This window comes from Hypoxylon fragiforme, assembly GCF_022984875.1.
Source record: "Hypoxylon fragiforme strain CBS 206.31 chromosome Unknown GGS25scaffold_4, whole genome shotgun sequence".
NCBI lineage: Eukaryota > Fungi > Ascomycota > Sordariomycetes > Xylariales > Hypoxylaceae > Hypoxylon > Hypoxylon fragiforme.
Window position 1 is genome coordinate 3,507,911 of NW_026054759.1, and position 24,758 is coordinate 3,532,668.

At 49.3% G+C, this 24,758-nt stretch overlaps 7 protein-coding genes across 7 annotated transcripts; 3 read left to right on the forward strand and 4 right to left on the reverse strand.

The window, feature by feature from the left end:
• The first annotated feature begins 494 nt into the window (after positions 1-494).
• GGS25DRAFT_255793 (cytochrome P450) lies at positions 495-3,434 on the forward strand. Its single transcript, XM_049257229.1, has 3 exons — positions 495-635; positions 685-795; positions 939-3,434. Exon 3 carries the CDS (start codon positions 1,075-1,077, stop codon positions 2,947-2,949), a length of 1,875 nt encoding a protein of 624 aa, XP_049118266.1. The 5' UTR covers positions 495-635; positions 685-795; positions 939-1,074; the 3' UTR covers positions 2,950-3,434.
• GGS25DRAFT_255741 (uncharacterized protein) lies at positions 3,435-5,952 on the reverse strand. Its single transcript, XM_049257228.1, has one exon. The coding sequence runs from the start codon at positions 5,818-5,820 to the stop codon at positions 3,919-3,921; it is 1,902 nt and encodes a 633-aa protein (XP_049118267.1). The 5' UTR covers positions 5,821-5,952; the 3' UTR covers positions 3,435-3,918.
• Positions 5,953-6,984: 1,032 nt separating this feature from the next.
• GGS25DRAFT_488312 (cytochrome P450) lies at positions 6,985-9,541 on the forward strand. The gene is made up of 3 exons (XM_049260799.1): positions 6,985-7,575; positions 7,664-8,937; positions 9,104-9,541. Exons 1-3 carry the CDS (start codon positions 7,241-7,243, stop codon positions 9,241-9,243), a joined length of 1,749 nt encoding a protein of 582 aa, XP_049118268.1. The 5' UTR covers positions 6,985-7,240; the 3' UTR covers positions 9,244-9,541.
• A 31-nt stretch (positions 9,542-9,572) lies between these two features.
• Positions 9,573-16,880, reverse strand: GGS25DRAFT_488314 (nuclear protein 96-domain-containing protein). Its single transcript, XM_049260800.1, has 6 exons — positions 16,111-16,880; positions 15,918-16,019; positions 12,120-15,826; positions 11,764-12,009; positions 10,087-11,700; positions 9,573-10,029 (listed from the first exon to the last, which is right to left on the reverse strand). Exons 1-6 carry the CDS (start codon positions 16,226-16,228, stop codon positions 9,922-9,924), a joined length of 5,895 nt encoding a protein of 1,964 aa, XP_049118269.1. The 5' UTR covers positions 16,229-16,880; the 3' UTR covers positions 9,573-9,921.
• A 1,705-nt stretch (positions 16,881-18,585) lies between these two features.
• Positions 18,586-19,990, forward strand: GGS25DRAFT_255894 (uncharacterized protein). The gene is made up of 2 exons (XM_049257230.1): positions 18,586-19,120; positions 19,314-19,990. Exons 1-2 carry the CDS (start codon positions 18,959-18,961, stop codon positions 19,782-19,784), a joined length of 633 nt encoding a protein of 210 aa, XP_049118270.1. The 5' UTR covers positions 18,586-18,958; the 3' UTR covers positions 19,785-19,990.
• A 1,266-nt stretch (positions 19,991-21,256) lies between these two features.
• Positions 21,257-21,784, reverse strand: GGS25DRAFT_255919 (uncharacterized protein). Its single transcript, XM_049257231.1, has one exon. It carries the CDS (start codon positions 21,596-21,598, stop codon positions 21,293-21,295), a length of 306 nt encoding a protein of 101 aa, XP_049118271.1. The 5' UTR covers positions 21,599-21,784; the 3' UTR covers positions 21,257-21,292.
• Positions 21,785-21,971: 187 nt separating this feature from the next.
• Positions 21,972-23,949, reverse strand: GGS25DRAFT_521102 (ENTH-domain-containing protein; the record flags this gene model as incomplete). The annotated part of the gene is made up of 4 exons (XM_049263994.1): positions 21,972-23,356; positions 23,411-23,631; positions 23,694-23,763; positions 23,877-23,949. 4 exons carry the CDS (start codon positions 23,947-23,949, stop codon positions 21,972-21,974), a joined length of 1,749 nt encoding a protein of 582 aa, XP_049118272.1.
• Between the last annotated feature and the right edge of the window lie 809 nt (positions 23,950-24,758).

The following is a 24,758-nucleotide window of genomic DNA, read 5'->3' on the forward strand; positions in this document are numbered from 1 at the left end:
ATCCTTCAACTTTCATAACTATCATGGATATATTTTCTCAGATTCACTGAATATTGCATTATTCTCAAATCATTCTCCTTCATTCTCATTCAATTCTGAGACCTTGACACATCATGTACGAATATATGTCTGATATCTTGAGGTCAAGATAGTTAGTTACTCGTAGATCCAATCTATCTAAATGGTAACTACATCCTATGGTAGGTACTAGGAAATGTAAGCAGAGTATTGTATCGTCTTGCTAGCACTTTATATCTAATTATATGTCTTAGAAAGCCTTTCACATATAGATACTCAACCACTATATCGTAAGATGTACCTATCAGAATGCCTAGAGAGCCTGTCTGTGTATGTCAGGGCTTAGGTTATATTATTTATCAACATATCTATAATAAGGGGCAACGTATAAATATGCACTAATAGGTATATATGCGTCAATAAGAAGAACGTCCTCAAAAAGGGAAGCAATTTCACAAACTTCACCAATCCGGTTGCGGGGATCCTTGTCCAAGTCACGTTATGATGGAAAGATTAGAAATCTGTTCTGTAGTATTTATTGAGTGGCATCTTCCTCGTAAAAATTTCTCATCGGGTTTACCCAAGGTCGTGTTGTGTTGCTAAAGACAAAACTAAAGGTATCGTTTGGTGTGCAACATCCGCTGTTTCTGCTAAGACAGCTACTAGCAGAACATATCAGAAGGTAGTAAGTTGCAATACTGGCTATAAAGTTACTCATAGAATATGTATAGGTAATGTAAGACGTGGACACCGAAAGTATGATATAACGATTTAGTGGTAAGTCTAGGAAAGAGCATACCTAGCTAGACGTCAAATATCATTGCTTGCTCATCTCAGGGGGTCGGCTCTACTTGCCCCCTATTCACCTTACTACGTACCATACAACTTTATAGACTCTTGAGACTAACACCTGTTTATAGATAACCAATACCAAGAACCTAGCTGTTATAAGTCTACAAAAAACTGCTTTACACATATATACCTTGAGTTTGTTCCACAACAGCAACTTCAAAAGAAGAGATAGAGAAAAAAGATAAGAGAAAGAAAGAAAGAGCCATGGCTCTCAACAACACCGCTCCAGAATGGTGGCCCTTCTTTTCCACCGGCAGCCCGATGCCAACAACCACAACCACAACCATCATCCTCGGCCTCCTCCTAACCCTCTACATCCTAACCTCCCACCTCTCCTCCCTCAAAATCCACCCCCACGAACCCCCCGTCCTCCCCCCCAGCATCCCCATCATCGGCCACGTCCTCAACATCGCGCTGCTCGGCGGGCGCTACATCAAGCGTCTCGGCCTCACGCACCCCTCCCTCCCCATCTTCACGCTTCCCGTACCAGGCGGCTCGCGTCTGTACATAGTCACAGACCCAACCCTCGCAGCAGCCGTGCAGCGCGCATCCCGCGCCCTCTCCTTCACGCCCCTCATCCCCGACGTCACGGCGCGCGTCCTCGGCCTCGATGACGCCACAGTGGCCATCACCCGGCGCGACCTAGACCCGGGACCAGGCGACCCTCACGGCTTCCTGGCGGATATCCAGGAGATGGTGTACCTGTGGCTCGGGCCGGGGGACTACCTGACTGAAGTGACGCTGGCGGCCGTGCGCGAGATGCGCGACGAGATCGCTGTTGCCGCCGCCGCCGCCGCCGCCGCTACACAAACAACATCCCTCCTCCCCTGGGTCCGCCACCTCGTCGCCTCCTCAACCGCGACCTACCTCTACGGGCCCCTCAACCCCCTCGCGCAGGACCCGTCCCTCGAGGCCGCCTTCTGGGACTTCGACCACGGGCTCAGCGGGTTGCTCCTCAACCTCGCGCCGAGCATCACCGCGCGCCGCGCCTACGCGGGGCGCGAGAGGTTGGTCGCCGCGCTTTTCGAGTACTTGGAAGCTGGGCGCCACGAGGAAGGTGCGTCGAGGATCGTGCAGGAGCGCGTGCGCATCGCGCTGCGCCACGGGTGGACGCTGCGGGCGGTGGCGCGCGAGGAGCTCTCGTTTCTGTTTGCGGGGATCGTGAATGCGACGACGTCGGCGTTTTGGATTTTGGTGCAGTTGTATGCGGATCCGGTGTTGTTGGGGGTTGTGAGGAGGGAGGTTGAGAACGTTCTGGAGAGTGAGAGTGAGGGTGAGGGTGAGGGTTATGCTGATAAGAACGGGAACGGGAACGGGAACGAGAACGGGGATGGGGATGGGGATGGGGATATGGATAGGAATGGGGAGTCAACGACCAATAAAAAGCAAACCAACCCTAAAAGAACCCTCCGCATCACACACCTCAAAGACGAATCCCACTGCCCCGTCCTCGTCGCCGTCTACCGCGAGTGCCTGCGCCTCGGCTCCGACACCTACTCGACACGCCTCGTCAAGGAGGATTTCCTCCTGGCGAACCAGTACTTCCTGAAGAAAGACGCGGTCGTGCAGATCGCCGGCGGCGTCATCCACGGCGACCGACGCATCTGGGGCGACGACGTCGATGAATTTAACCCGAGACGGTTTCTCGCGGATCCCGAGGCGGCGCTGGATCCCGAGAATCGGCACCGCTCGCGTGAGGGCGGCGGGGGAGGAAGAGCAGACGGTGGCGGGGCCACCAACAAAAACAACACCGCCTACCACCCAGCAGCCTTCCGCGCCTTCGGCGGCGGCAAGACGCTCTGTCCCGGGCGCCACTTCGCCATGAACGAGATCCTGGCCTTCGTCGCCCTCGTCGTGCTGCGGTTCGACATGCGATCGCCGCCGAGTGGAAAAGAAGACAAAGACAGCAGCAACAAGAAGAAGAAGGAGAAGAAGATCGAGGTTCCGAAGAAGAACGACGGCGTGTTGCCGGTGCATATTTTGGAGCCGGTGAGTCCTGTTGAGGTGGTTATTTCGAGGCGGGAGGGCTTGGTGGGGGGTATGTTGGGGGAGGGATTGGATGTTGAGATTGTTATGTGATGCCTGCCTAGTGAGTAGGTAGGTAGGTAGGTAGGTGATGATGGAGATGGAAACAGGGGATGGGCTACGAACGGTAATAAGAGTCGCTACGATGGATGGTTAATGAGGTATGTATGGATTACGAGAGCGATATTTCTTAATGGATACCTAGGCATCAGAGGATCACAACGGAACAGGGAAATTAATGGGTAGCAACGTTTACAGTCTGATTAATCTTCGGTGCTAGCTTACACCTTACCTGCAATACAATGACCCTCTACTCTACTGAGTAAAGGGCCCCCCCATAGGGGATACAGGAACAATAATAATACATGTGTTAGTCCATCTTCTCTCTCTCTCGAGCATCATGCCGTGCAGTGCAATATTGACATAACGATCTTGGCATCGCGAGAGTGAAACAGAACAGGACTGTTAGCAACGAGTATCCTTCTCATGGCCTTCTTTCTGGAGTCACACTGGCTTCCAGTACAGCAAAACAGCTTGATATGCTGTGTAAATAATCGTCAACGTTGGACCCATGACGATCGCATCTTCCTCCCCTATTACTCTGTCAGGTAGGACCTGGGGCCAATGTAGGCCACCAAATCAGAACATCCTGCGACTTCAACTTCTAACAACCAAGAATACGGCCTATACAGACCATAGTTCCGGCTAACAAACTCTCTTTCCACCATCGTCAATGTAATCTTCCTCCCCTTATTCATTTCGTATGCAGTAATCTGGTATTGGAAATACCAAAGCAGAACATCCTGCGACTTCAACTTCAACTTCTTATAACCAGGAATAAGGCCTCTGTAGACCATAGTTCCGGCTCAATCAACAATCTCTTCATCATTGCCACCAACGTCAATGTAGTCTTCCTCCCCCTCTTCATCCCATATGCATTTGTTCTTCCGTTTCGATGTCGGCAGTAGTCCTAACCTTTCACATTCTCATTCCTTACGGGGCTACTCCCCTCTCCACTCTCCATCATGAATCACGTCTCCCTTGGAGCCAGGTATCGAATCGGTGGCGACTTGTCCAGGCTTCAAAGTCAGGGTCAGGGTGCAGTGGGGGGGCCCGCTTAGCCTGGCGCCGAATGATGGGCATGCGCGCCGAGCGGGCGGGGTCGGTCACCAGGAATCCGGGACCTGTATCTATAACGGAGACCATTTGAAGTTGCGAACTGTGCTTAACATTTCGGGCTAATTTGCTGGACTCTCGTGGGTTATAATGAGGGTAATAGTGTCTGACCGTAATTTCGGCCAAGCGTCCCCCGAGGCCGGCGAATACGGAGGCCGAGTCATCGGACGCCATCGCGAGAGAGTAGACGGGAGAGAGGTTGTTTTGTTTGGGGTTCAACCACATATTGAAATTAGGTCGGTGGTAATCCAGTTTAGAGAGTGCGTGCCAGCGACACGGTTTTCCGTGTGCGTGCTTGCACCTGAGTCTGTCCGATCGGAAATATGGTTCCTTCACTATGACTGGTGGATGGCTGACCGGGTATGGCGTGTCATTACCGCAAGCCAGGGCATCGGTATGATAGTAACCCTTGGGCCAGCGGTAGTCGAACACTTTCAGGACCGAGGACTGGGCGCTGCCACCGAAAAACTGTTCGGTGCCGCGGGTAAGAAGGGCGCTAATGGGTGTCGCGAGGTCAAAATTATCTTGAAAGACCATGTCAAATCGAGAGCGCGTGCGAATATCTTGCAACTGAACGGTTCCATCGTCCCACGAGCTGAGAAGAGATTTACCACTTCCACTTGCGAATGAACTCATATTCAATGGGAGAAGTGCTCGAGCAGTTCTGAGCTCCCGCGAGCCGTCATTAGACATCTTGGCCGCCGAAGAAGTGTGAACTCTGTCCGGTGTGTATTTCACGTATTGAATGGGGTTGTGAGCACTGTTAAGGCTTACAGCCAGTGTATCTTCGTTTACGTATTTGACTTGGCGGATGAAATCGAATCTTCCGCAACCAGCAGGATTAGCTTTCAACACGACTGAATTTACGGGTAAAATGTATGGTTCTCGTGTACCATCGCTGCTGTGACGGATCAGTTCCTCGTCGGGCTTCGTGGAGTAGGTTAGTATGCCCTCCTTCGTTGCCGCCGCGATTAGACCTAGTTGGTAGTTGAAATCCACAGCCTGAATATTCCTTTGGATTCCAGAAAGAGAAGGTTCTCGAAACTCTACGAGCTGTTTCCCAAAGTTATGGGTAGCCATAGACATCATATGAAGTTTGCCGCTGGCTCTGCCCACTAAAACTTGGTAGTCATCTGTTGGTCCATAGTTGTACCGGACGTCCTTCAGAATGGAGACGGCCGTAATGTCGTCTCTTCCAGAACTATAACCAATCTTGGCGCCTCTGCTGCCCATCCACTCATCCCATGGACGGCTATTGGGAATATTGTGACGCAGCATACCAAAGACGTCTTCCCCGGCGCCCCAGAAGACGAGTTCCTGAGCATCCTGACCTAGGCGATGGTGGTAAGCATCGACCAAGATGTTGCAGGGAATTGATTGATTTTGGTTATTATTTTGGTTGTTGGCCTGCAATGGGGCTCGGATCTGCTGACTAGGAGGTGGCGTGAGAATCTTGACCAATACACCTCGTCGGTCCCAGTCTCTTGACTGCGCAGTCAAAACTCTGGCACGTTCTGCCCACTCCTTGTTTGACAAGACTGCGGAAGGGTTGAACAGCGTGAATCGTGACTTGACCCAAATTCGCCAACCCTTCTCCTCGATGACATGATTCATCGTTCTGCTGGTTCTGGACAAACGAGCCACGCCCTGTGCAGTGTCGATATGTTCCAGTATGTTATAAATAACGTCTGCGGGCATGTTCGTGAGACTAAATCCACCAGACGAACTTGGAGGCTGAGGGTCCGCCATAGTGAGTTGATACCAGTACGAAGACTGATACTTATTTTCGATATTTTCGATATTTGCGTTGTCAATTATGACGTATGAGTGAATCTATTCGTATGTAGTAAGGTGAATGATAATGGTGTATTGTGTATATGAGAGGTGGTCCGTAACAACTCTTTGACCTTTGGTGTTGATGTACTTAGGTGGGTTCCAACCAGATATGAAGACTGGGTGAAAAAAACACGTGTAAATAATAAGTAGTAAAGTTACATTGATGAAACTAGGTCTCAATCAGTAACTTGATAATATGGAATAAGGTGAGGTGGATGGTGTTTGTATGTGTGTGTGTGTGTAGAGGTAGGGTGATGGAAAGGTGTAGAGAATGAAGGTAAAGATTGGAGGATGGAGAGAAGAACAGAGGAAGATGGGAAAATATGAAAAGAATGGGAAGAATGGGAGGAGGAAGGTGGGTCAAGGAAGTGCAATTCTCGTGTATCGATGAAGCCTGGAAGAGTCATTCACTAGGGAGGTAGGTAGTAGGTAGTAGGTAGTAGGTAGGTACCCAGGAGGTAGGGGTGTAACTAATTACTTTTTCGACCTTGTTTATCGACAATAATGAGACCGCAAAGTGGTATTGTATTGAAGAAGAATGCTATGGTGAAAATAGTAGAGTGCTTTCATACCTATTAGGTAGGTTGGTTGGTGCTATATATGAGAGAGATGTGGCTGGATGTCGAAACATCGTGAGATTTCAGACTATGCTCGTTCTGGCTTCTCACTTAGATTCTTGTCAATGATTTCGATGTTGTCTGTAGAACTTACATGTTTGATTCTGTTCATACACAAAAGCTCATACTAAATTGGTTAATGGTTAAGTAGGTGACTGCAGTATTTACAGTAACTAAATATAACAAAGTGAAGCAAAGAAGATATAATATTTGTATTTGGTTAAGTTACGTCTTGTTGTTTCGCTATATAAGAAGTTGAAGTATTTAAAGGAGTGATTGAAAGTGTAAATGAACAAGACATCCAATGATTTCAATGTTAGCTAATATATCTATTATATACATATCTACTACCTAGGGTAGTTACATACAGGCAGGTAATATTAGTATAGACATACCTAACTGCATATATTACATTAAGCAGTACCGAATTGAATTTGGATGATAAAGATGCTCCTCACGATTTACAGAATTATACAAAGTATTGTTTGACAAGATAAGACAAGACATGGCAAGACGTAGATGTTTAGCTATGTAGTATGAACTATTACCTATTTTAATTACAGAGTAGACATTTTGGATCATTTACTTTGGTACATATCCACCTAACCTAGGTCATAAGGGGAATTCTGGACTTGAACTGCATAAGTGCATTATTGTTGGGTAATACCCCTGAAAACACTCAACCCGTCATCACCAAGTCCATCGCCCCCCTGATCATGGACGACCTAAGTATCTCTGACTTATATCTCCCAACCGCACTCGCACTTATCACGGCATTACTATACCAATATGTCCTGTATCCCGCCGTCTTCTCGCCACTCTCCAGAATCCCCAATGCGCATTGGTCCTGCTCCATCTCACCGGCCTGGATCTTGTGGGCCCGCTTCAAGAGTCGCGAAAACCGCACTCTACACTTAGCTCACCAGCTTCATGGGCCCATAGTGCGCCTCGGGCCTAATGAGTTGAGCGTGAACAGTGTTGAGGCTGTCAAGACTATCTACCAAGGTGGCTTCGACAAGCACCAGTGGTACTCCATCTTCAACAACTATGGGTAAGCCACCCTGCTCTTCCCCTCTCACCGTATATACCTACCTAGGTATCTATACACGACTCTACTAACCCACCACCACCACCATCAGCGTCCCCTGCATGTTCTCCTTCCAGCAATCCAAACCCCACTCCACCAGAAAACGCATGATCTCCCACGTGTACTCCAAATCGCACCTCGCCTCCTCCCGCGCCCTCGCCCTCCAAGCCCGCGCCATCCTAACCACCCGCCTCCTCCCCATCATCGCTTCCTCCAAGAACCTGCACGGGGTAGACGTGCACTCGCTCTTCAGCGGCGCCGCCATGGACCTCATCGCGGCGTACTGCTTCGGGCTGGGCCGCACCGACGACTTCATCCGCAACGCGGGCTACCGCGCCCACTGGCTCGCGCTGTACGCCACGCGCTCCACGCACGGCTTCTTCGCGCAGGAGCTGCCGCGGCTCTCACGCTTGCTCAGCTTCCTCGGTGTCCCGCTCCTCGCGGCTTCGTTGTTTGGCGGCGACGACGCCGATGCCGCGAATAGGGAGCTCGAGGCCTGGTGCAAGGCGCACTGCGACGCTACGATCCAGCAGCTCAAAGCTGAAGCGGAAGCGGAAGCTGGGAGGGAATCAAAGTCGAGCGTAGACACAGCCAACGACCCGGCCGTTGTGCGCGCGCTCCTCGCCGGCATCGCCAAGGAAGAAGCGCGCACCAGCACCACTACCAACGACAGCGATCTCTCCCTCCTAGTCGCCTCCGAGATCTTCGACCATGTGCTCGCCGGCCACGAGACTACCGGCGTCGCGCTGACCTACCTCTCGTATCACCTCTCTCAATCGCCTTCCTTGCAGCGGACGCTACGCGAGGAGCTGCTGAGCGCTGCTGCGAAGCCTACCACCACTACCACTAACAGCAGCAGCAGCAGGGTAGCAGTGTATCCCGATGCGCGACAACTAGACCGTCTACCGGTTCTGCACGCCGTGGTGATGGAGACAGTGCGCCGATACACACCGGCCGGGGGCCCTGAGCCGCGCGTTACGCCTCACCACCACCCTCATCAGAATCAACAGCAGAACACATCATCACCAGGCTGTCTAATCGGCCCCTACCCAATCCCCCCCGGCGTGCGCGTCTCCGCGTCAGCGTACAACCTTCACCGCGACGCGACCGTGTTCCCGGACCCCGAGAAATGGGATCACACGCGATGGCTGCGTCGTCGTCCTCATCCTCGTTCACGAGACAGGACCGGAAAAGAAGAAGAAGAAGGGGAGGAAATGGAAAGTAATGGGTACCAGCTGAAAGAAAAGGACGAAGACGTAAACAGACACTTCTGGGGTTTCTCGAGCGGCGGGAGGATGTGTCTCGGCTCGAATTTCGCCATGCACGGTATCCCCCCCCCTCTTTTCTTCTCCTCCCTCCTCCCTCCTCCCTCCCCCCCTTATCCTATAAACAAAATCAAAACTATCCCTTTCCCAGCACCTCTCAACATATCACACCACCGCCTAACCAACCCATGACCCCCGTCACAACATATTAACACAGGTATCTATAGAAATGAAACTCATCATCGCGGCCATCTACGCAAACTACACGAGCCACGTCGTCGACGACGAGGGCGTCGAGCCGACGGATGCGTACACGGGTCACCCGAAGAGCGGTTCGTTGTACCTGCGGTATGAGAGGGTTATATAAAGGTACAGGCTGTGTTGTATTCATGCTCCTTGTGTTAGCAGCAGGGTGGTTTCAAGATCTAAATTCCATGTACCATATAACTAATTTGGTACCTACTAACCTACAGTATAACTTGGCGAGAAAAACAGATTGTTGAGTTATACATACCTACCGAAGATATTTATGAGGCGGCCAGTGAAATTGACCCTATACGTTAGGCAAGATACGTAGAAGCGAGATCTGATCTTTGACTATCGAATGAATACTACCTACCTAGGTAGTCATCAGGCTGATTAGTATGTTGGTATACTATTTAAATACAATACATATCACAATCTTGAACAACAGGGCCCGAGTCTTAGCAATTTTATGCTACCTACTTTATTATGCTACATGAATGCAAAGTTCCGTCTGCACCGTCCTTTCTGCATCGTCGCCTATACGACGCTAATCGATTCGTACATCGTAGTTCTCGACCATGGATTGGTATTCTTTCTGATCCCCCAACCGTTCCCTTCGGACGAAAGTCCTGCAGACAACTAGCGATGAAGAGCAACTATCTACTATAGGAACTATATTTTTCGTAGGAACCATGTCTCTCATAGAAAAACGATCGTCAAAGTATTCTTTGCCTAATACCCCTGCGTTTAATCTTAACACCTTTGCTACATTCCTTCCTCAGTGACCTGCTCAGTCATTTCAATGACCGGTCACCACTGCCGAATAGTGCGACCAAGCAAGATCTCGTGTGTGTCTCAATAGGACATCTTCCGTCAAGGGAAGATGTAAGATGCGTTCGTGTTCCATCTAATGAAGTCTTAGCAACGTGCTTTTAGTAATGCTAGGATCAAGAATATGACTTACCTCTCCTGCCTTAGCCAAACTGGCTACCACCTTCGCCACTGCTGCTGCCATATCCGTCAAGGCAGCGTACTCAATGACACTGGATTGCGGAGTGTTGCCATACATCGCTGGTAACCCTTCGAGTAGAGCATTGACTATATTAAGGGGTGGTTGCTCGGACCGTCGCTGACAGCCCAAGAATTGTAGGAACGCCTTGTAAACTTCACCGCCAACGTTCCAATGACTGACTTGAGCATGATGACCCTCGAACTGTTGTAATAGGTTGGCTAGAGCGTCGAAATCGCGTTCAATAATGGTAATTGGGGCGACTTCTTTGATGAAAGTGCGGTGAGCATCAATCCACGACTCTGCACGAAGCAAACACTGAACCTCGGCACTCGGATCCTTCTTAACACTCCGCATGAATAAGGCTTTGGCATGCCATATCCACTGTCTAGGAATTTTGAAGTCTATCGTGAGTCTTTTGAAGCTGCTCGAGTCTTCGTTCCCAATCAGACCGGCATGCCTGCAAAGATGATCTTGGATAGCTTTGCTTCGGGCGTCGGGATTGGTAAGGTGTAGAAGAACGAAAACTGCCTCGAGCCAACTACCTTCGTTCGTTAACTGTGCTGCAAGAGAGATAGTAGTAGCATCAGTCTTTTCGGTGGCGTTTTTCCCGAAAGAGGCGCGTCCAGTAAAAGTCAAAGCTTGGCCCAACTGCCAGCACAACCGGTAATCAAGGGGAGAGAGCTGCGAGTTTTCGGGACGCAGTATGGCTTCGAGATCGACCTGGTGGTTAGAGTATAACCGTAATAACCCCCAAATTAGGTCTTCTCGCTGGTTTCTATGTGGATCGTTCCAGATGCCCTTGATGCCGTGCTCGATGAACCAGGTGGTAGGTGGAAGCTCTTTATCTTGCTCGACATCTTCTTTGTACTTCTCGACCGCATCCGCAATGCTATCTTCTGTAGAGATTGCATACCATAGCCTCAGACCAAAAGCCTGCTGCCAGTTGAGGCCAAACCTCTTAGAAATGAGGAATGATTCGGTGCGATTCTCTAGTGCTCCTTTGGTCCCCTCAGAGGCGCAAACATTTCCGCTCAGCATTTCGTAGAGTGCGCGAATCGGCTGTGAAAATTCAGAGAGAACATTGGCCTCCTGCCATTCCTTCATCTGCTCTCGTATATCCTTCTTGACCGCATCATTAGAGCCGATGAGCGATACTAAGGTGGCCAGGCGGAAATTTTTGCCATCAAGAAGATGCTTGCAAGCTTCAGCGACTCGATGACCAGATAAAGCAGCCAATGCCTTTTCCTCGCTTGAGCCTGCCATCGCAGCTGTCTTGTTAGTCTGATCCTCCACCATGCGCTCCCAGAATCGAGATAGGTTCTCTCGACGTAGCTTCTCCAAGGCATTGCGGTCGTTTTGCAAATCTGCAGGGACTTTCAAGTTGTCGAACAGTACGCTAGCAAGTTCCCAAACAAGTCTTTCGTGTTCTTCGGCCGAGTTTCTGCTACCGCTCCCAGCAGAGAAATCCTTCAAGGTAGTCCTTGGGTTTAACCTAACGACTGGAACATTATCAATAAGTTGAATTTGTGCTAACTTGATATGTGAATCAATAGCCCTGGCCGACATCTAAATTAAAATAAGAAATAATGTATTAGCAACCATGAGATGAACCTATGCTTTTATACATACCTCATTGGTGAATTTGGCGATCCGAATATCCTGAGACTCTGACACAATGCCACCTTTCATTACGGTCATTAACCCATTCTTCTCGGAAAGACGACCTGACCTGCCGAATGCTGTATTGCTTGGGGTAGCAGAGAATACAAGGGTACCGTTTGGACCCCAGGTAGGCCGCATCGTATCGTGCCATACCCGATCCTTTTCATCCATCTCACTATCATCAAGATGCTTTGTAAGTCGCTTGTATGGCCACTATTTCATAGGAAGTTAGTCAATGTAGTTTTACATTAAAGATGCTAAATACAAATTCTCCGTATCCGGTATTTCTCAAACTGGGGAGGGAATTAAAACTAGTAACCGACCTTGACGCCCTTTGGCCGAACTGAAGCTTGGAGATTCTCAACAGGGGTTCGGGCCTTTTCAAATAATGAATTCATCAGATCAATGCTTGTTGCAAAACCCCGACTATCCGACACGATCTGTTTCTTCGTGGGAGATTTACCGCGAGATTCGTTTGTCGAACGGTAATTGTCAGCCTCATTCATAGTTCTCAGAAGTGCGCGATCCCGTTTCTGAGGACTGATAGTCTTGCTAAGCATATCCATCCAATCATCTCCGGATGCGACTTGAACTTTCATTGGTGTTGACGAGCCCTTGATTGCGCGCATTCGTGCTCTCATAATACCAGCAGGGGTTTCCTGTACAGCATCAACTTGTGACCCATCAAACGAGTTATCTTCTGGCTCCGCGGCGGGATGGCGTCCGAGGGAAGCACTCGCATCTTCATGTGCCTCAGACATCGCATATTCATCGTCCGTGTCATCTTGGTCCATAGGGACAAGCGCATTGGACGGCGAACCCGCGGAGCGACTAGCTAAAAAAGACGGTCGAGATTGAGTAGCCTCTGCCATCTCTGCTTCGTTGCTAGGGTAAGAGTCATCCTCGTGATCAAAGGCCCCTGGAAGCACTGCATAACTTCGTCTGCCCTCAAAAGCACCACTAGCGTCAGAGGCAGCATCGCGCGAGTCAGCCGATGGAGACCTTGATTCTTTCTGGTTTGACGTGTGAGTTGATGGGCCTTGGGAGGGTGCAGGCTTAACGTCTTCATCATCAGACTCTTCAAGACCGTAAGTGGTGAAATGTTCAACGGAGAAAGTCCACTCGCCGGTTTCCGCATTGTAATTCTCGAGTTTGGTGTCTGGGATCCGTTTGAGACGCTCGACGTGCTTAGTAACCGAGATCGACTTTCCCTTACGCGAGGCACGAGGCCATGAATTTTCGAGACTGATTACGGCAGGCACATTTAATCCCTTACCAACTGGAGGCTTTTTAGCGGCATTGGGGTAAACAGTTGCGCTTCGAGGTTCCAGAATAACGATATTGTGGAATATGTTGTCAATGTCGACTGAGTTCAAGTCAACTGGTACCTTGAATTTGACGTAGCCGACGCTCTCACGCCCGACAGTAAAGTCAGATACTTTCTGGCGCTGGACGCGGTTCATGTTTTGGATCTCCTCCTTAGTTGGAGACATCCAATAGTCGCCAGCTTCGCCGTCCGTGGGGGCAGCCGACGAGATTCGGGGCGGTGGTGAGCCGATTTCCTCTTCATGTACAACGGCCAGTTCATTGCCCTTCACTTGTTCCATCTCGGGGTTTGAACTTGATTTAGAGCCGTTGATTCCATTAGTACTAGCCTTGGGTCGAACGTAGCCAAGTTGCTCTGCAGTGGGTGTAGAGTTAACCGAGCCGTTCGCTGTTTCCCCGTCCTCGATTGTCTCAACGTTGGTCGTATCAAAGCTGACACGCTTCGTCAGCTTTCGAGAACTATTCGGTGTCTCAGGAGAAGGCCTGTCTTTGCTGGGACTGGAGAACAAGTCACTCCGTAAATCCTTGTTAATGACAAGTTTCTTGACACCATTGTTCCCGTAAAATCGAGGCCCTGAGCTGGCGGAAAATGCACCGGGTGCTAAGAGGCTGTCTTCGATATTGAAATTACGTCGCAGATTGCTTGTGGAAACACTCTTAGCAAGTGAACTACCAGTGCTGCGAGACAGACTGCCATTCAGTAAGCTCTGCGACAAGGCGCCCGGGGTGCTTGAGGCGCTCGAAGGGCTATTCGGAGTTCCGTAAGTGCTGTAGGAGAAGCCGAATCCACGCTTCTGGGGTGTTACGAATCGAGAAGCTGACGCTGGGTTCAACTTATAAAGCGGGAGGATGGAAGGCCGCCTAGACTGTTTCCTGTTTGAGGGGGTAGCAAGAGGACCTGGGTCGGCAACCTCATTGCTCCCGAGGTTGGCGAACAGAGATCCATATGCAGTTGGGTCGTTAATGCTCGCAGTTAATGATGGACTGGACTGGTTTGCTTGTGAGCTTCCAAACAAGGAGCTTCCCATCGTGTTATTCTGGGGTTGCTGCTGCGCGGTTGAAGATCCAAAGAATGACGATCCCTGTTGTTGATTATTCTGGCTCCCAAAAAGACCACCGCTAGGGGCTTGATTGGTGCTCCCAAATAAAGAAGACTTTTGCTGGTTTTGACCAAGGGAGCCGAACATGCCACCATTTTGTTGTGGCTGTTGCTGCTGATTCTGGTTATTCTGGTTCAGCCCTCCAAACACCCCGCCACCAGTATTGTTGTTTTGAGGTGTACCGGCGTTGCCAAACATTCCAGTACCGGTAGCGGGTTTGCTGCCAAAAAGACCCCCTGCCTGGTTATTAGGTGCTTGGCCAAAGCCGCTAGGGGTACTTGTCGAGCCGCCAAACAGACCACCGCCAGTTCCGGTAGTGTTGGTGGTATTTCCAAATAACCCTCCCGCAGGTTTTTGCTGGGCATTGCTAAACAGAGACCCCGTTTGCTGTTGCTGATTTTGAGCTCCGAAACCGCCGGCACCGGCACCACTGCCGCCAAACACGCCTCCAGTGTTCTGTTGGGGATTCGCGTTACTAAACATACCGCCACTGGTGTTTTGGTTGGTATTATTAGCTGCACCGAAGAGACCACCGCCACCACCTGTATTAGTGCTGCCAAATCCACCTGTATTGCCTCCGAAGCCGCCCGTGGCATTGGTGTTGCTGCTATTCGTATTGCCGAAGCTGAAACCTGTCTTCTGTTGATTGTTGGCACTTCCGAATAATGAGCTTCCCGTATTTGCGTTGGTGTTTGTAGCTCCAAAACCAGTGCCGGTGTTTCCAGTGTTGCCGAAGCCGGTGTTTCCAGAACCAAACAGACCGCCAGATTGAGCTGGCTGGGCTGGCTGAGTTGATGTGGAAGTACCGAATAACCCACCAGTTGTCGCCGGCTTGTTCCCGAACATACCTCCACCGGCAGCTCCTGCTGTGCCGAATCCACCTGCGTTGGAGTTGGTCTGCCCGAAGGCACTAGAAGTTGCAGGAGTGCTACCGAATAGGCCACCGGTGGTGTTCGTCGTGGTATTGGAAGCGCCAAATGCGTTGGATGGCTGATTGTTTGAGCCAAATCCGCCGAAACTAGAACCAACGCCAAACGTTCCAGCACCAGATGTACCACCGAAGCGGCGACCAGCTACATAGTCGGCAAGTCTCAACTCTTCAGAGGACCACTTCTTGTACGGATCTAGAAATAGAATGTTCTGGAAAGAATTCTGCGCAGAGCTCGTAGGGCTTTCCTTTTCGACAAGGGGCTGGAAGTTGGTAATATTAGCGGTACCGGGAGGATCGCCAACTGGCCCTAAAGCCGTGCTGGCAGGGGCGCTCGATCCAGCACCGAATGCACTTCCAAAACCTGCCGATGTGCCGGCGTTGGTGGTGGACCCAGATCCAAAGAGCCCGCCACCGGTCGTGCCGGTGTTTGATGCTCCGAAAGCCGGCTTATTAGCATTGCTGCTACCAAACATAGATGTACTACTGGCACCACCGGCACCACCACCAAAAGGGCTCGAGGTCGATGCGTTATTCGTAGCTCCGAAGCCACCACCAAAACCGCCTGAGGTCGTAGTGGTAGAGCCGCCGAACAAGCCACCACTCGTCGTTGTGCCCCCGAAGGCTGGTTTTGCAGCACCAAATCCGCCCGTGTTGCTCGTTGACCCGAAGGCACCTAAGATGGGCATATTAGCAAGCCGGTCCACAACTATGTATGAAGTTGCGCAAGGGGAGGCTAGACTGTTAAACGACAGTGCGACACTTACCGGTGTTTCCACCGAAGCCAGACGTGTTCCCAGAGCCGAACAGGCCGCCTCCAGTGTTGCTGGAAGTACCGAAGCCACCGGTATTATTGTTCGCGCCGAAGCCTTCCGGGGGGGTTTACCGGGTTAGTCGTGTGTGAAAAGCAACAGGGTGAGGGAATGTTGGGACTTGACAGATGAAAATGATAAAACCTACCGGTATTGCTTGGAGTGTTATTGTTGGCGCCGAAACCACCAAACCCACCACCTGGGGTGCTGTTGGCGTTGCTGCCGAAGCCGCCACTACCACTGCCGAACCCGCCAAAGGTCGACATGATGGCGGCTCTGTATAAGAGGTAAGAGTATTAAGTCAGCTCGAGGCACACAAAATCGGGTACGAGATGGTAAAGAGCGCGTTGAGACGCGTGAGTTGATGTCTTCAGTTCGCCAAGATTAAGTAGAGGACGGCATGGAATGCGGACAGGCGGTCATCGAAGGTAGATCGTCGAGTGATTATGATGAATATGAGTAGAGTATCGGAAGGAGTTGACGTTGATGCGCAGGGGGAAAAGTATCGCGAACCAGGTTCTAAACTTTTTTTTCTGCGATCCGCGCTGCCGGGGCCAAAGGTCGAATTAATGGGAGTTTTTAACGTACGAAGAAATTTGTATCCTAGAGGGAAAAAAAATAGATGGGGGAAAATAAGTGGCAAAGACTGTGATAGAATAAGAAAAAAGTCAATGGCAGTAATTAACCCTAATAGTAATGAAAGTACCAGAGTTTTGGTTGAAGAAAGATTGCGGTTATGTAGTGGTGACGGGATGGAGCTTGAGGCTTTGGGGGGGAAGAAAAGTAGTAAGAGGTCAAATGCTCAAACGTTCCTAGTTGTCAGGTAGAGAGAGAATTGACACGGTTGGGTTGGGTTAACTCGAACTGGGACAAGGAAAGGAGAGTGGGCCACCTTTTTTTGAAATTCTTCTGCGCGTGTGTTGAATGGTGCTAAGGAATAAGAAAGAGTGGGCCAACATATGTATTTAAGTTTGCTAGTACTACATACATACGTTGTTACCTACTAGGTACTAGTACTGCACAGAAACCGTACAATACAGGGTACTCTGCATGCCTGGCTTCTTGAACCGTATTGTACACACTAGCACTTACATCGTACTGTACATATGTACCAGTGCATGCACCACGATTCTAATAACCCTACATACCCAAGGTGCTACATATGTAGGCTTTTTCATTGCTCTTAGGTTGACCATCCTCCGAATAACTATGCCTAATGAAGGTCAATGTTGACGCATACTTGCTTAGTATTTCATAGTTGCCTGCAAGACATGTTAACATCTTCGATGTTCAATGTTGGAATTGATTGAGTCTATGACTCTACCGTACAGAGTAACGGTTATTGGCCGATCAGTACTACTAGTAGTACCTAGGTAGGAATGTACCTAATTAGAACATACAGGTAACTATGTACATGTAGAAGGAGCTTGGGCCATGAACAAAGGTCACAAGATCAATGATACACTTTCAAATGTTACCAGTGACTCCCACCTCGTTTTTCATACTTGCGCTGCAAGCGCTCTTTAGCCAACCAGGAAGGACAATTCCAAAAGCATCCGGACATGTACAATATGTACATGCTGCATGTGTGTTTGACTCCAGATGTCTGGACAGCCACCCGAATTACTATGTTATGTAAAAACAAAAAGCCACACTCCAGGTCTTAATAAAGATGATCAGCCTAATAATAACTAAGCAACTTTCTTCCTTTCCTTTACTCTACTCTCTAATACGACCCCTCTAAGGTGACAGGTCATGGAGATCATGGCGACAAATAACGACAATTATAGTTTAGGTTCGACATATCTGTTCAAAGATCAATTGATGCTTATGCACATTTACTGTACATGTAACTATGTAGGTTCTAAGGTTTGCATCACTCGATAGACTTCAACCACTACCATCATCCATGTACAATAAGTTACATGCCAGGTAGTGCTTACCGATTACAGCATAACCTGTGTATTTACATGTAGGTATGCGCCTACCCTAGCAAGGCGCGTCTAGGGTACGTGTAAAAAGTACCTTAAACCGTAAATACTTAGATTTCGCGCGACTCGCCCTGTCCTGGTTGCTCCCCTGCCCCCTTGATTTCTCAGGTACAGACAGACCTTATTACCTACCAGAAACATTTTCAAGGGAAAAACATCGTGAGTCGAAGCTTGTAAGCATTTGGATAGTTGAAAACAAAAGAAACGGAAAAAAAATGAAGTTATAATAATTTTTTTCACTCTACCTACCAAGAACATAATAATTCAGGAAGCAAACTTTGGAATAAATAATCCATTGATTGACTCGGTAAATCTTAACTTGCATTCGAAATTTGCATAGTTGCGCATCTCTATCATCTTTTTTTACCCTTCCTCCCTCTTCTTCTTTTCTCTTCTTTTTTTTCTTCCCCCTTCCTCTTTTCTCCCTTTTTATTTATTAAAATTAAACCGTGCGTTGCTCATCCCTAACGAAGTACAACATCCGCTTTAGAGCTAATCGAAGCTTCTCTTTTGCAAGCGTCGGAAATCCCCGTCAGCTTTCATCCCGTGTTTATATACAGATTATTACAGTATACCGGAATTGTGAAGCTTGCGAAGCGTGCGAAAAGGAAAAGGGCTGATTGAGGTAAAGCTATATCGTATAGCCTTACTCTTGCTTGATTGGATTTGGATAGATACCTACTACGCCTTGCTTTGTCGCATGCAACTGTACACGAACCATTCGTGCCCTATTCTCTCTTCAAACTCACCACACGCACATACCCCTACGCTCTCTCTCGTTTTCTGGTCGAGCTCGCGCAGAATACCTTGGTAGCTGAAAGCGCCAAACTTCGCGTTTTGATTTGCATTCCAACGACTAGACTGATAGTTTTGTCCAACGCCAACCGTGACCGACAAACCGCGCCAGACCGCCTTAGGTTATTGGAGAAGTTGTAGCGCGTAGGCTCCGAGCAGTGCGCGCCGAGTAGCATAACTACCCGAAAAAACAACAGCATACGATACACGATGAATAACTACGCGAGTAATAACATGAACGAGTACAATGCCTCGGTGCGCCCAGGATCAACGAGAGCAGGGTCGCGATTCGCGCCTCCAGTACGAAATCCGGAGCATGCCGAGCCTTGGGATCAGATAAGCGACGAGCATCGGAACGAAATCAACGATTGCGTAAGTCACAACCTTTTTTCTTCTGTTCGAATATACATGAGTATATACAACGTGCTACGTATATAAATACATAAAACCATAAACATGGATTCGGCTTCTAAAGCAAAGCGATAATCATGCAAACAAAAACGAGAGAAACAAAGAAAAAGAAAAAGGACGAGAAGCTAACCTGCAACGGCTACACCCCATACAGTTCCACCTCTTCGACATGAACAAAGATGACCAGCTAGACTTCAGCGAGTTCCGGTACGCGCTGCAAGCCCTCGGCTTCTCAAACCTATCGCGGCCCGACCTCATCGCCGCCTTCAAATCCGCTGCGCGACCACGGCCTGGATGGACCCCCCTGCCAACTCTTCCGAACCAGCCGCCCCCGCAGACGACTCCAGGCGTGGTCGATCTCCGGCTCTCGCGCGAGGGATTCCAGGCCGTGGCCGCGCGGTATGTCGCAGCGCGCGACCCCCGCGAAGAGCTCCTCAAGACCTTCGCGCTGTTCGACCGCGGTGGAAAGGGCGTCATCACCGTCGATGACCTGCGTGGCGTCGTCAAGGAGCTTGGCGAGGATGTGCCGGACAACGAGCTGCATAGCATGGTCGAGCAGTTCGACGTCGAGGGTAAAGGAGGCGTCAGCCGTGAAGAGTTTCTAGGTATCTTCCTCGATAGGTGATGAGGGCTCAAGTAAACTCCGCTGTAGACTCGTGAACGCAACTGCGTGGTTTAGTGGCACATGAGTGATTAAAAGCCGCTGCTGCCGCTGCCAAAAAAACCAACAAACAAACAAATATTGGGCAACAAGCGGCGCTGCTGTCTCGTGGGAACAGCTAAGAATAACCTGTGTGGAGCGGGATGGCGCGGGGGAGGGAAAGCAGAGATCCAAATAACGCCACGGAGAAGAGCAAGAAGAAGCAGAAATTACATTCCCTCCTACCACATATACTCACCCACATTACCCGCCTACCCAATCTATCTATACCCTAAGCAGAGCAAGAAGCTAAGAAGAGATTTCCATCCTGCTTCACGCCGCTCTAACAAAATCCAAAAACTGAGGATAATCTATCTACCAACGCACCTACCTACCATGCCCAGGCAGTCGAACGAACTAAGCGACAAGCCGAGAGAGAAAAGGGACCGTGAGGCGGAAGGGGGGAGAGAGGGCAGAGGAAATTCAAACCGTGAGCGAAGAAACGCTGAGGTGAATTCCGTAGTGAATGGGAGAGCTACCTACTGCCTAGGCACCTACCTAACTAGCAAGGACAAGAAAATGGGAGCTTTAATACGCGGAAGGGAAGCAACGCGAGCCGTACAGGCAGAGAGAGAGAGGAGTACGCGTGGATATAAAACCCCAAAACGGGGGGTTGGCAGAAGAGGAACAGAAGAAGAGAAGAGCCATAGTTCAATGTTTGAAAAGGAAAAAAAAACCAAGAAGTTCATCCAGGAAAAAAAGAACAAATTACTCGCTCACCTCCTTTAACAATGAATGAATGCTATTGCTGAGTTGCTTCGTCTGTCTCTCCTGATCTTCGTGTCTTCGGTACTACTACATACCTAGGTAGACACGCGCGTATGCATCTGGATAGAACATTAGTTTCTCACTTTACTTTGCCCTACTCTACTTATACGATCACGTTCGAGACCCCTCCTTTCCATACAAGCACAGAATAGGCGTCGAGAGGAGAAAGGAAAGGAGTTGTATATACCCCCCTTTATTTGCGTAATGGTTTACCCCAGATAACCAGCCAGCCAGCCTTAGCTGTCCGTCTCACGAAGATGAGGTTGGCTACCTACCTACTTTTAATCATGGCCTAGTCACCTATGTACCTACTTAATACCCCAAATTAATATTTCTTTGAAATATCCCACCCGCCCAAGCTGCCTAACCTAAGCGTCTATCTATCCCATATCGTGAGACAGGCGTAGGCGTACGTGCCTACCTACCTACCTACCTACCTACATGTTGGTAATCCAGTGTCGTCAGTCCGTGTAGTTATGTAGTTATCAAAACCTACCTACACAAAAATTCCCAAAAAACATCCATCAGACATGTCGAGAAAGTTACCTACCTACCTACCTACCTACCCAGCACCTAGACAAGTCTATTATTAAGCAGAGGCAAACAAGCAAGCAAGCAGCACTGAAAACCAGCAATTGAGTTTTACATTGTATTGTATATAAGTATCATTGATCGATTGTATATACAACGAAGGACAACCAACAAAAGGCACAATAGGTAGTAGTAGTAGGTAAGGAGCAATAGTTATTTATATAAGTAGGGCAGGAGGGGTAAGTAAGTACGGGATTTTTTAGACGAGGACGACAACAACAACGACAACAACACAAAAAAAACAAGAACAAATAACTGATTCCCACCACCAACCCCACCCCCCTTCTCCCATTGTTTGTTATGTAGAAGAAAAAAAAAGAAGCATCCATGGGTAGGTAGGTAGGTAGCAATGGTACGTGAGTAAAGGAGGCCCAATTCATCAACGCCTTCTAGTATTGAATCGTTTTTTTACTATGGACTTTTTTTGCCATTAAATGAAAAAAGAACCCCGTCTTAGCTATCCCTCCCCACAACACCGCACCGCGAATGTAAGCGGACGATTTTGTCATACAGAAACGTAAAACTCTAGGTTTTGGGGGACTTTTTTTGTGCCTGATGATAAACACGGGCCCTGTGGTGTGTTGCTGACACCATCTATTTCATCGTGCCGACCATAAAAGCCCAGAGAACCCCCCCTAGGAGACCCGAAGCAGAATTGGGTATCGCCCAGCTAAGAATGCATACCCCGAGTTGTCGGTTTAAATCAGGAATGCGACATCGGCACCTTGTACAGTGCTGGAGAAAAATAATATTCTAAAATTGGATGAGGTCTTGCCCCTGGTTGTTGTTCTGCTGCTGAGGTCGTGAGGCAAACGGGTTACTTCCTCCACCATACCCATTCATACCGGCTGGACCAGTGGCTGCAGGCATCTGTGGCATCTGTGGCACCTGCATCTGCTGCTGCGACCCGTACGAGACCGTTGGCATACCGGTAAATTGTTGACGAAGAAAGGGGTTGTTGCCCGTAGCCTCCGCCGTAAGCTTATTAGCACCTACACCTGCGGAGTTGACGAATGTACCCGGTGCTGTGTGTTGAGCTGGAATACGTAGCTCGCCAGTGTTTCCGAACGTGTCCATACCCTCACCACTAGCAAGAAGAGCATTGAGTCTCTGTTCGTGTTCACTAAGCTGCTTCTGAGGTTGCTGGGTTTGGTTGTAGGATGGCTGTGGTTGGCTGAAAGAGGGCTGAGATTGGGGTTGGGGCGAAGGACTGAACGCCTGCAGGCTTTTTTGTTCGGGAAGGCTTTGTAGGCTACTAAGCGTAGGAATCGCCGGGGCTCTGCTCGATTGCGGTCGGCTAAACCCACTTGCAAAAGGATTGTTCGAACCAGTCGGCATTGGTTTAAGCGATTGGGCTTGATTCCCATTGTTCGACGCCCAGGGGTTATTACTACCAGAAGGTACGGTTGGTTCTGGAGAGGCAGTGGGCTGCGGTTGTTGGAACTGGGGTTGTTGCTGCGCATAAGGGTTATATCCAGTTGCCTGCATTTGGAATGGCTGCGGCTGAGGCTGAAGGGTGTTGTTTTGCTGCTGGCCGTATGGGTCATACATGCCGGTCTGCTGCGGGTTGAAGCCATTGTTGTACCCATTTGCATAACCATTCGTCGGATACCCAGTGTACGCGTTGTTCATATACCCAGTCGGCTGAGCCTGCATCATTTGGTTCTGATCGATCGGATTTCCAAGCCAGTCGACATTGCTGCCCTGCTGATATCCCATATTCATTCCTGTAGGCTGAGGTGCGGTACTCGTCGTAGGGGCATCGTCGAAGAGCGAACTAGCATTACTCTCTTCCAACTCGCGCCTCCTTCGCTCGTCTTCCTCTTTGCTAAGCTTAATGGCCTTGGCTAGATCGTCGTCATCTTCCTCGACTCCCTGGCGACCTTCACGTCTCCTTCGGTCTTCTTCCTCCTGATACTTGCTGGCCTCCAAAGCTAATTTGTACTCGGCGTCCTCTTCGTCGTCGCCGCTTTGCCGTCTGGGACGCTGGCGCCGTTGTGCTGGAACGGTCGGTCCTTCTGAAGCGAATTCCTCAATACCGGTGACGCGAGATTTCCACGTCTTGCGATCACTTCGCTCAGCACGTAGTCTCTCTTCGTCTAGAATCAAAGAAGTTAATTCTTTCGCGGCAACCCGAACTACACATTCCATGTTAGCAACTGCTTACTCCCCACCGCAACAGATTTACCCACCATTTTGACCCACGTCCCGGCCATCCTCATCGATGTAGACGAATTCGCGAAGGGTCTTGATGATGTATATGTTCTTGCGAGCCCAAGTGACAATTAATTCGGACCCTTCGTGCAAACAGTAGTCGAGCACTTTCAGTGCCTTCAGGACGTGCCTCCAATTCTTGCCCTTGTCGTTCAGACGTTTGTCGAGCATATCAACAATATCGTAGAACTCGGTGGACCTGGCAAATTTAGCTAGTTGGCCTAGGTATCTCGGGCCTCAATGGCAGGGGCAGAGGCATACGAATTGTAAGTTAGTTGAGCGATCTCGCTCATCTGAGTTCCGGTCGGGCCCCATGGATCATTACTCGTTGCTGGGAAGAGGAAGTCAGTAGGTATGTTCTGGTTGAGGGTGATGCGCAAGAGCATTCGCCATCAATATCTATAAAAAAAAAACCAAAAAAACAAAAGGCTGTAGGATACGGACCTTCGCGCACTTTGACCTGAACACTAGAATAGCCTTTGGTGACATTTTTTACACTTCTCATTACCTTGGACATGTTGGCGGTATTGTCCAAATGAAATAGCTACTAGTTACGTTCGGTCGGTCGGTCGGACGGGCACAATGATTGATTAATCTTGTAAAGGTAGAGGAAGCGAGGAGGAATGCGTCGAGATGATGATGATGAAATAAGATAACAATACGATCGCAGGGTGGCCAACGAGTCGGGCGCAATGAAAGCGCAATCCAGCCGGTGGATTAACTATCTCGGAACCAGCGAGCAAGCGAGAAAAACGAGAAAAGCGAGAAGAGGGAGCGAGTGTTGGCGCAAACTGGTTTTAGTACTATGTAGACAACACAAGCAAGAGCCCGGCAGCTCCGACTACAAGTGTACAAGTCAGGTATGTGCCCACTACTCGAATCGGAGATGAGGAAGTATGTAGCAAAGAAAAAGACCTCCTAGAACTTTTAATGTTAAGTGCGATAAAGGGGAGGTGGAGGGAAGTGGAAGTGGAGGTTAAAAAAAGGTAAGTAGAGGTAAAAGGTAAGAGGTAGGAAGAAGGTTGGTTGGTTTTGATTGAATAGAACTGGAGAGTGGTAACTTCAAGTTTAATTGATTGATTGATCGACTGACGAAGTTGGGGAGGGGACGCCCAGACGCCCAAAGCTGGGTTTGTTACTGAGATGTACAGCTTGTATGTACACAGGGTAACCTGGGTAAGGTCACTGCCCACTGCCCAGTGGTTGTGTAGTAACTATGTGTACACGTCGAAGGGACAAGGGCTGTAGGCGTAATAGCGGGACTTGGCACTAAAAAGGAACGGGCTGAATTCTTATGTAGCCCTGCTGCCCTGGAGGTATGTACGA